The 11,304-nt window shown below is 38.4% G+C and overlaps 1 protein-coding gene across 6 annotated transcripts in view; it reads left to right on the forward strand.

The window, feature by feature from the left end:
- SLC10A7 (solute carrier family 10 member 7) overlaps nt 1-11,304 on the forward strand; it is a 149,973-nt gene that overhangs the window by 118,709 nt on the left and 19,960 nt on the right. For all 6 annotated transcript variants that reach the window (XM_040554889.1, XM_040554887.1, XM_040554883.1 and 3 more), the window contains 3 exons: nt 2,981-3,146; nt 6,149-6,200; nt 7,738-7,811. In XM_040554889.1, the coding sequence (XP_040410823.1) occupies nt 2,981-3,146; nt 6,149-6,200; nt 7,738-7,811 (292 nt within the window). The remainder of the gene's footprint in view (nt 1-2,980; nt 3,147-6,148; nt 6,201-7,737; nt 7,812-11,304) is intronic.

Below are 11,304 nucleotides of genomic sequence, written 5' to 3' on the forward strand. Positions count from 1 at the left end.
CATTTCAACTAAGAAGCAGCACCCCAGTATAGTGCTCGAGTCTGGCATATCTAGTACAGCTCATAACATGCAAGAATCATTGTGTTAGCTCTCTCTGTGTTTGCAGACAAATGAAGCTTAACATTTCTGTCCAGGCTCCAACTTTACCTAGCAGATTCTTTATTTAATCATTTCAACCTGTGTTATCCGTGGCTTTTCAACCTCTATTAGACTTTTTGTCAGTGTGTGCTGTCGCCACAGAGCTGCCAGGTTCCCTGGCTGACACTGTACTCCTAGTGTGTGTTGTCTGTATTGTATTTGTGGGATTTGCCAAGATGTGTAGTGAAATAATAAGCTTGTTTTGTTTTGTTTAAGCTCCTATGTTTTAACACGGGAAAGTTATAAAATTGGGTTAAGAACTGAAAGGCTTTCAAAGTATCCTTGTCCTCAAACAATTCTGCAGGGCATGAATAAGTAACAAATAGATTGTTTTTCAGTCAAAATGATTCAGCAGACATGAGCTTCCCTGTTAAAAAATCTAGTTGAGCTCTTACAAATACCTGTAGGGTTATTTTTTTCTCCTCTTAAATTATATAAGAATTTGGATTATGTGGAATCAATGATCATAGGCTGAATTCACCTCTGAAATTATAGATTTTTTTGAATCTGTGAGAAAATAAAAAGGTATTGGATACTGTGTTAGAGAGGATGTACTTATCTGTGTTTTTACAATCTATGTGTAGCATGACACTGGGTTGATCTGATGATTTTCTAAAGCCACAGTTTAGTCCTTCAGAATCTGATTGTCTTTTTTTTTTTTAACATAAAGTGCAGTAAAAAGCCATAATGGTACTTATGCTTACTCATTCACAATAGTTGCAGACTCAGTAAAGGTGGATATCTAAAGAAGGTGTCATCTGATTGAAGATTTTGAGGAAATACTGCTTGCAGCTTTAAAATGTTTTCCTTTCTCTTATACATCTGTCTATGTTAAATGTGTATGAAGTTCATATTGTCATGCACATTGTATTTATACCTTGTACAGACACAAGGTTATAGGTCTCATAATAAATACCTCCAGTTAATTATACCTGTGGCATAATTAACCATAACTTTTCTTTTTTCAGCATCTCATTAATGAGCCTGGTGGAAGGACCATGCATGTGTGGTCTCAAGTAGCTTTTCTTTTTCCCCAAAGTGACCTTAATTTAAGTTGTAATAGGAATTATTTTTAACTTCCTTAGAAAACACTCACTTTAGAGGTGAAAATCTGTGCTTATTGCTTGCAAAGTCCAGAATAGGCTCATCTGGTCTTCCCAGTTGATCTCTGTCACGCTGCACACTGAATTTCTGCACACAGCTGTCCTGGCTCCCTTCCATCAACATGGCGGTGTATTCCTACCTGCTGGCCTGTAGGGAGGTGCCTGATGGACTCCTCTCAGTGCTCTTTCAGAAGTTTGGCTGTATCACTGAGTTACGTTCTCTCTCTAACATCTGGCAAGTGTGAAATTTTAAAGTTGTGTTTTCACTGGCGTGCCGAGAGTTTTCTTGTGTGTTTTCCTGTATATCTGTTATTCTTCATCAGCAGGAAGCTTACAAGTGCTGTGAGGTGAGCACTGGTCTTCAGCCTGCTTAGCTTTTTGTGAACCTCACGCGCAAAGTTTTTAGTGGGTGTCTTGCCATGTGGCTTATCGAGCCTATTTTCCGTGGTTACCGGTATAGCTGCTTACAGGACTTCCCTACTGAGAGATTTGCAAACAAGCTGGGAAGGCAGTGAGGAAAGCTGACAGCTCTGAGGTCAATCCAGTGGCTTTGGCGGTTAGTGTGTGAAAAGGTCCTGTGGTAGCTTTGGTGATGATGTTTTGATATTAATCTTGAATACCTCTAAAATGCTCTGTATTATTAAACTGATAGTGGTGTTGCTTATTAATGGTACTGCTATGGGAAGGTAATGAGATACCTTTAGAGCCTTCTTGGTAGAGTCGTTGCAGGATCTTGTGCTATTATTTCTGAAAGAGTATGGTAACAGAGACTATTGGGAAGTCTCAGGAGAAATTAGGCAAGATAATGGGATCGCTGAAAAATTAACACAAGTCACAGCTGTATGAGAAAAGCTTTAAAAAGTTTTTTCAAAGCATATACAGTGAAGAGAAAAAATGAAAGCGACTCCCCAGGCAGGGCTGAAATAGATGTATTGTATCTGCTGATGCATAGTCCTGTAGTGTTTGGCATAATTTGAAAGTTGAATTTACTTTAAAATTTATAGTTGTTTCTAAAAAAAAATATTGAAAAACAACTTCATATTCAATTTCCTGAAATTGCAAAAGTTAGGCTAAGTAGAGTAGGTTTGCTTGTTTTCATGTGTTAATTCTCGTATTCTGAAAGCGTGCAAATGGCATTTGTCTTTGGATTTACAAAAACTCTAGATATTCAGAGTTTGAATTATTTAAACTCCCACAACACATGCACTTTTGCTTTTCAAGCTTGAGTTATAATTTAATTAAAAACTTCTGGTGCATCGCTAGCTATTTAAATATTAAAATGTTCCATGGATCACTTTCGATTATCTACCATCATGAAATTCCTGAAGATGTCAGATTTTTAAGATTCCCAAAGTTGCACTTGGAATTGTCTGTTGATGCAATGGGGACTGTGATAATTACATACATCCATTAGTATCAGCAGAGGAGGTAAACTTTGGGGAGGCTTAATGGGCATGTCTCAGTGACAGCTAGCAAAGAACATTTGGCATGATTAAGGATGGATTTGAATGTACTTGAAAATATACTCTCATTATGGACGCCCAGTGGAAGTTGCACTACAAATGTTAAATTCCCGAGAAGAAGAGTTGTGTGGCAGGGAAGCTTTGAAATCCACTGTGGCCGTCATCCAAATTACTCTCTTCTCTTTGTGTCTTTCCGCTGTCAGATTCACTTTGTGATGCCCAACTTGGTTCCCTGCATCTTTGAAAAGAGGCAACCTGTTGATTTCTGTGTTTCAGATTGTCCGAAGATACATCAGGGACTGGCTTGAAAGGAAGAAGCCTCCATTTGGCGCTATCAGCAGCTGTGTGCTCCTGATGATCATCTACACCACATTCTGTGATACTTTTGCCAATCCAAATATCGACCTTGACAAATTTAGCTTGATCGTAATAGTGTTCATAAGTAAGTTCAGTCTTAAAACATCTTATTTATCAGTGATTCATGGGTGCAATGAGCTATATGTATTGCAAAGGATGGGGCTGGGGTAATGCTGAAATGGGGCTAGAGCTTGTACTTTTAATGTGTCTAGCAAAATAGATTACCAGACTTCTTAGGGGCTGGATGCTTTTAGGAGATTGAGTAAGCATTTTGATAAGGGTGAACCCTGCTACTTAGGTGTTCCTGAGACTACTCAGTGGACCTTCCCTTGTAAAGGGGCATGGTATTACTTTCCAAGTGTTTCTGACTGTTCTGATTTGTCTTCTTGTTTTTTAAACAGCCATATTTGCACAAATGAGACATTCCAAACAGAAAGGAAATATCTGGGTTTAAGCTGTTACTCAAAAGCATTGTTAAAACTTTTAAATAGTTCCTGACCATGTTACAAACCTAGAAACTAGTTGGGAGTTCGAAGGTGTTGATACATTTCTGTGGATGAACACATTTGGTGCAGAGTTTTTAGAAGCACTCTATTCATTCAGCCTTAAATAATGCACACATGAGAATAGACTGCTGGTATCTTTGCCATCAGTTAAAAATACACTTGCAGATCACTACCTCCCAGGGAAGGGCAGTGGTATACAGGCACTGTCTTCTCTCCCTGTAGGTAATTCCTGTCTTGCTTCAGACTGTGCAGAGACAGGAGTTTCAGTTTGCTTGAAGCAGAGGTAACTACAGTATGCTACAGTATAAATCACGTCTTATGTTTTCTAAAACTGTTAGACTTTAAGAAATCAGTGCATCACTTTCCTGAAGTATGTGTATGTGCACATGTTTCTGTCTAATAAGAATCATGTATCTTATATAAATCCAACCTTCACTAAAGTCAGTGGGAAATTTGCCTCTGCACTTAGTGGGTCACTTTTTATTCCATTTTACATGTTCTAGTTGTGGCCTTTTTTTTTAATTATGAAACAGTATATGTGTGTCAAATGTTACATAGAATTATAACTGGTACTGTGTAACTGCTTTATTCTGGAAGCAAAGAAGAAGGAAGCCATTCAAATGAGCTTTTGCAAAATGGAGGCAATACTTGTTTGCACAGGCATCTGAGAAGGACCACGTGCCTAAATCAGTGTAGGGTTGTCAGAGAAAAAGAGAGACATGGAAATCTCCAACTCTGACATAACATGCAGAGAAAGAGAACAAAGTAATTTCATTACTGTGATGGTCACTACTTTGAAAAAAAGTTGCCTTTGAGATAAAAAGGCACGTTTTTCCTTGAACAGTTGTGGGCTGGTTGCTTCCATTTCCCTTCTTTTACTTTCTTTTGACAGAGACAGCTCTGCATTTGTGCCGTGTGTAATTATGTACACCACTTGCAGTACAATGCATTAAAATCATTATATATACGTTTTCATTTCCAGTGTGCATAATTGGAGTTTCTTAGTACAAATATTAACATAAGCCTTGAAACTGCTAGGAACTTATTAGGCATTTGTTTTTGCTAAAACATTTATAAAACTGAACAATAAGGAAGTTGTGGAGATAAGTATGTATGCTATATTCTAGAAAAAAGTTTTTGAACCTACATTGGATGTGTTGGCTGGATGCGTGTGTTATGTTACTACCAGGATGTGAAATTAGCACAAAGATTTTGAGATGAAACTGCATTTATTATTCTGCTGATTAATGTTGCCATGGAATTTTTATGTTAATATGCTAGCCACAGCAAAATATGCACGAGGGATAATTGGTAGTAACACATGCATATTGCTTTACAGAAGTATACGTATTAAGGGATTTTTTTTCTGTGCATATTAAGTTAATGTACTTAGCTGCAGAAATACTGTAATTCAGGAACAATGGTTTGCTTCCGTAGTTCACGAAGGAAGTATTAAGTGCATGCTGAGGTGACATTTATACATCCTAGGAAACGTATGTAAGAGAATGGAAAATGTCACTGGTAATAGCTAATATCCCTGCCATGTTGCCCAGTTATAAACTGGGGTCAAAATCAAATGCATTGTCTTGGCTTGCACTACCCTCAGGGACACATTAGCCTTATTGCATTCACAAGTTTTGCAAGGAGAAGGGAGAGGACTCACCCCCAGATTCTGCTGAAAGTAAGAGCCCTCCCCCCAGCACACTCCCCCCGAAAAGGGCCGTACAGGTCATAGGGCTTCTCCTCCAGCTCTGCGGGGAGTTCCTGCCCTCCAGCGCAGAGCTGGTCTCTGCAGCCCCAGCAGCTACTCACAGCACAGCTGGGAAGCCGCCTCTGCTCCCTGAGCTCATTCCCTGCATCTCTGCAGATCGAGTATGGGCTCTGCGTGTCCCAGAACCCCTGCGGGCATCACGTGAGCTGGCAGAGAGGAGTCCTCCCCTCAGGATGCACAAAACCCATCCACACTTACAAAGTTGACTGAGCTTGAATGAACAGCTGCTTTGTCTGATGTATGCTGCCCAGTTCAGGAATTAGCCTTTGTCTCAGAGGGAATTAAATGTGTATGATTATCTCCTGTTAATAGTGATCATTCATCAGGAGAGTAATATACCCACTGTGTGAGAATATTTATTGCAATCATGCTTACACGTTGTACTTTCTTCTGTTAAATAGAAAGGGGGCTACATTTAAATACTTGGCAACCAAAGCACATCCAAGAGGTTTTATGTTGTTGATCCCATAAGCAAAACTAGTGAAAACAGATGTGCAGCATGCAACAGTGAATTTCTCTGTAATTCATTGTTTCAAGAAATATTTCATTCAGAAGTTACCTCGGGAAGAACTTGTGTAGTCAGAATACTAGCCCTGTCTTGGATGTGATGATACATATTGTTCTTGCAGACATGATTGTCCTAATCACCAGCCTTTAAAGGCTGTCATTGGATTTCTCTCAATTGACTTGGTCTAGCCTACCTTCTGATCTGTTGTGTGAGTGCAAAAGGCGCATACATGGTACTTGCAGAGATTTAAATGACCTTCACTTCTGTGATGCAAGTCCAGTTTTACCTTGTTTCTCTTTCAGTATTTTCTGTTCAGATGAGCTTCATGTTTTTGACCTTCCTCTTCTCTACAAGGTAAATGAGTGTCCTATAACAGAATGCTTGAATATTTTTGTGTGATATTTTGGTTTTGTGTGATACAAAAATGTGAAAGCACAGGTTTCCGAATAGGGGTGACCTCATTTTGATATTTCATATTGTCCTTACTGCATTTTCTGTTAGCATTTCATAGACTAAGAGAGCAGGACCTGAATTCTGTCCTTTCTTGTGTGTTAATTACAGAGTTGTTAAATCTCAATCAATCACTGCTATACCTCATCCACTGAAAAAAAAAATGGATTTGCACAGATGTCACTGAAGGTATAATTTGCCCTGCAGACATGCTGATGACATATGAGAGAGAGAACTCAGTTTGACTTTTTACATCTCAAGATACATTTGCTGGGCTGGCAATCCACTCCTCTCTGTATATGTCAAATCTGTTACATTTATATGGTGGTTCTTAAAAGGCAATTGTCCAAAATTAAGGTTTGGTATAGGTATTCTTTCTTTCTTATAGGTATTCTTCTTTCTAAGAAGAACAGTTGTATGTTTACTTCTCAAAAAACAGTACTGTGAGAATGGTGTTAGCCAAAGGCTTCACAGTGCATCACTTGAGCTAGTTAGAATATCCAGCACTGTCCTCTGATTTGTGCTTCCTGGAGTATTTTCCTCAGCAGCACTCTGCTGAATGTGAAGTGTCACAATACAGCAGACTCCAGACATATGCTTTATATAAATTATACAATATCTGTAAGGGGGAATCATAAAGAAAGGTGCCATGTCTTACAGCTACTTACGCTTTTTTTAGTGCCACAAGGAAATTTCTCTGTGACAAGGTCATACTGTGACCTTGGAAGGCAATTTTATATAACTTTTGAATGGCTATACTTGATCTGGAGGAAAGATCTGCCCCAACTGTAAAATCTAAAATGCTGTAAGTAGTAACCAGTTCAGACAGCATGATAAATATTTAGAATCTCAGAAAATTATTCCAAATTTGGACCAAAGAGTGATCCATTAACAAGTCATATACCTCTGCATGTCATTTTTCCACCTTTCCCGGCATTGCTTCCAATGTGTAAATCTTTAGATGAAGTTTTTCTCTGAAGTGGAAGATAACTACCTGTTCTAAGCAATGTTTATAGTGTAGACTCAGTATACTGTCTAAATTGAGCTTCTTGTAACCGTTACATACTAGGAAAGAAAATCATAGGTCATGCTCTTTTTTATTATTTTTTTTCACAGAGGCAAACCTGCCACTGCTGTGATATAGCATGTTTGCAAAAATAGCCCTGGCTGGAATAAAATTTGTCCTACATACTGTGTGTTCAGAATTCCTCTCTTTCACAGGGGAGCATATTCAGTAGAGAGTTTGCAACAACTGAGAAACAATTCTGCTTAAAAAAAAAATCAAACACTACTGTTCATTTGTTGGTAGAATTATTTCTGTCACTAGAACTGATCAAAGTGATGTGAACTTGCATATGGATCCTCAAAGTAATATATTTGATTGATGATGTTTTAAGAAGGTTTTTGTTATTAGAGGTTATTAAAACTCTTTCTTTTCTAGGAATGACTCTGGTTTCACACCGGCAGATACAGTGGCTATCATTTTCTGTTCCACACACAAATCCCTCACCCTGGGTAAGTCAGAAGATAAGCTTTTGAGCAAAACAACAGTAACATTCATAGCCTGTTTTGTTGAAGAGGAAATAAAAGTAACTGTTTGCTGGCTTTTCTGCTTAAATGTTTTTCATTTCAGTGTGGCAAGTAATGCTACCAGTATGTTATTAATTGTAGGATAATATTTTTGCATACATAAAATAAATGGTTATTACAGGACGCGCAACGTAGTCTTTTCAGCTCAGATTTCAGGTGTATCGTTAAGACCTCATGGAAAGGTGGATTTTTCTTTCTGTTTTTATATTGTTGTTCTGTTGCCTATTCCGATATTGATAAAATTTCAGCTTTGTTACTAAAAATATTCTAAGGTATATCTTCCCAGTCTCACAATAAATTTCTTAAACCTCAAAACTAGGATGTACAAGTGAAAACAAAGCATGTAGTGTATTCAGTAATCACAAACAGATAACAGTCTTTTACTTAATATGAGCGAAATGTATATGTTTAAGTCTGCACATTTTGGGGGGCAGTGTTTTAATTATTAGAATTAATTTATCAAAATAATATTGAGATATTTGTCATTTAAAATCTCTTAGTGATAAGATGTTCTAGTGTAAAGTCACAAAATACTGTCTTAGAGTCCTGCTTAGAGTCACTTGATACTGCTTAATTCATTATGTTCAGTCAGTGAAATGACTAGTACTTGAATATTTTCGTGCTGTTTTTCAAAATATGAAAACGTGTTTGATAGAGCATATGCAACTAAGTATATGCCTTTTCAAGACATAAACACAGCTAGTGTCAATAAGGGAGTTAAGAGCTCAGCCTGAAGTAGGGGAAGAACGAGTTCAAACTTAGAGAGGTGAGATGTTTTCAGGTCGGTTTGATAAGGTAAAACTCATCTCAGGGTTCTTTGCTTCAGCCAGGCCTGTGCTGCAGAATGGTTGCAAGCATCCTTGGCAGACTGTGGGAGGTGAAAGAGTCCCTGGAATACAAGGGAAAGGCAAACATAATGCCTCTTTTCAAAATGGAAATGAGGAGGGGCCAAGGAATTATAGATAGTGAGTTTAACTTAATTTCGTAGGAAACTACTGAAACAAGTAAATAATTTTAACAGTGTAGGAGGAAACGAGGAAATGAGTAAGAGTCCCATAGATTTGTCAAATGCGTATCATATCAAACAGAATTCATTTCCTTTCACACAAGGTCCTGTGGTTTGTGGAAAAGTAGCAAAAGTTGCATGGGTTAAGAGCATCCTGGCTTTTGACACTATTGCATGGTGTTTTGGGTTCCACAGTTCAAAAACAATGTGGACCAATTGGAAGGAGATCAGAGGAGAGTGCCATAAATGACCCCAAGTCTCATAAATATGGCCCATGAGAAAGGTTGAAACAACTGGGTTTATTGAGAGACAACAGCTGAAATACAGTAGTGATCTTCAAATGCATAAAAGGTTGATGCAAAGTAGGAGAAATGACTCTTTCACAGTGGACTTTGAAAAGGGAAGAGCTTTGTTACAATGAATAAGATTGAAGCAGTCAGGGAAGCCTTACTGTAAAAAACACTTCAGCCGTGGAATATGTTGCCTATCAGTGTCGTGAAATATCATTGTAGACAAGCTTCAGTCAGGAATTAGATAAACTGGAGTTGACCCTGCCTTGGAGCAGTAGATAGATTAAATGACATTTGAGGTTCTTTCCAGCCGATTGTTCAAACTGAAGCTTCAACTAGTAAATGTGCTCGTATTCAGGACGGTTATGTTTGTATTTATAGAAAGCAACTCCACACCTAAATCATAACACACTACTGTACTTGCTGCAATATGGAGATGTATAGGAACTTAGGACACAACCATGATATTACAGAAGAGAAGTTGGTTGTATCTGACAGCACAAATGTGTAATTTGCTTCTTTCCTCCCCTGTGAAAACAGTTTTATATACACTCTATGAATACTTCTGCAGCATGTGTTGGCACTGAGAAAATAACCACAAAGCCTTTTTAAAAAATATTTAAGTCCTGAAGGGGCTTGCTTACCTTCACCCAGAAAAACCATTAGAGACTCTTCATCTCTTTCACTTGCTCTGCCAAGCATCCTCATGTAGCATCTTGACCCGCACCCTATGTGAACAGCTGAGTCGGTGCACATTTCATCTGCTAATACACTCTCCTTTTGATATTTTATTTTCTTATCTAAAAGAGACTATTTCCAGGTTTGTAGTTTGCTTGTCTTTTTGACTTGCGTTTTCCCAATTCCAGGTTACTGCTCTGATTAGCACAGCCTGAGGAGTCAGATATACTTTATATTTTGCTGCTGTCTTTGCCCAATCACAGCAACAACAAAAACAAAAAAATATTTACACCACCTTGACTTCAAGGACTCCTACAACTTCTCCTCAGCCATATATACTTCTATCTCATACAGATGTTTCATATGAATAAGTGTGCAAATTGAAACGAAACAGATTCATGGTGGAACACAGTATTACAGGACTGTTTCTTGGCTACAGACTGTTTCATTTGTGAGCTTCAGGACAGATTGCTTTACCTTCATCTTTGAAGAGCTTGTGTCTCATTAAAGGCATATTCTGCTGTTTGGTATTAGTACCAGGTCTAGATAAGACAGAGGTGTGTAAGTACACATTTCTATGTAAATAAAGAGGATCGGGTTTTGTAAAGCCGTAGTGAGATGAGATATGCCCCTGAGCTGATGATGTAAACAAGAATTGTTAACCAGAGCAACTAGCATTTATTTCTTCACTGAAGTTGAAAGCAGAGTAGATAAAATTAGTTCTTAAGGATCAGCCATTTCTGAATGACAGTTAAATCTATCTCTAGCAGTCTTGTCCACCCTGATCTTAGCAGAAACAAGAACAGACACATGTATTTTACCTCCTATTCTTTTGTTGTTCTGTCACATTTCTCCATGTCCAGAGGTGTTTCCTATAAACCACTCAACAAGAAACCTTCTGTTTTCTTGTAGCAGAGAGAGTTTTTCTCTCTCACAGTCATTTCAGTGCCTGAAAGCACAAACACAGCTCAGGGTCTGGTTTCATATCCATTGTGGAGCTGTGCTTTGTTTGTCTTTAAGATTCCAGTGGTAGTATATAAATGACCCCCCAACACTTGTTCTTTCACTTTGAAATTGATTTCTCTCAGTTTGGCAGGTAAAGCTCCAGATAGGTATGTCTGGTCCCTTCCCTGGGGAATTTACGATGGCACCGACAAAAGTGGGAGAAGAGCTGACAGCTTTAAAGCTTTAGAAGTGGTAATGGGAGAGGCATGAGAAGACTTTTATAAGTCACTTTCTCCCACACCATATTATGAAACCAACTAATTCCCATGCAGTGCATGCTCATGAGGCCAACTGCCACTTCCAGTGTTGAATCCACTGAATAAGTGCTTGCTTTGCACGGAGATGAGTGCTGTTCCCATATGCTGGGTTTTATTTTGTAGACAGAACAGTTGACACACTTTTTGTCTCACAGATCAGAGTGCAGGGCATGTTTGTGTAA

This window comes from Cygnus olor, chromosome 4, assembly GCF_009769625.2.
Source record: "Cygnus olor isolate bCygOlo1 chromosome 4, bCygOlo1.pri.v2, whole genome shotgun sequence".
In the NCBI taxonomy this organism is placed as follows: domain Eukaryota; kingdom Metazoa; phylum Chordata; class Aves; order Anseriformes; family Anatidae; genus Cygnus; species Cygnus olor.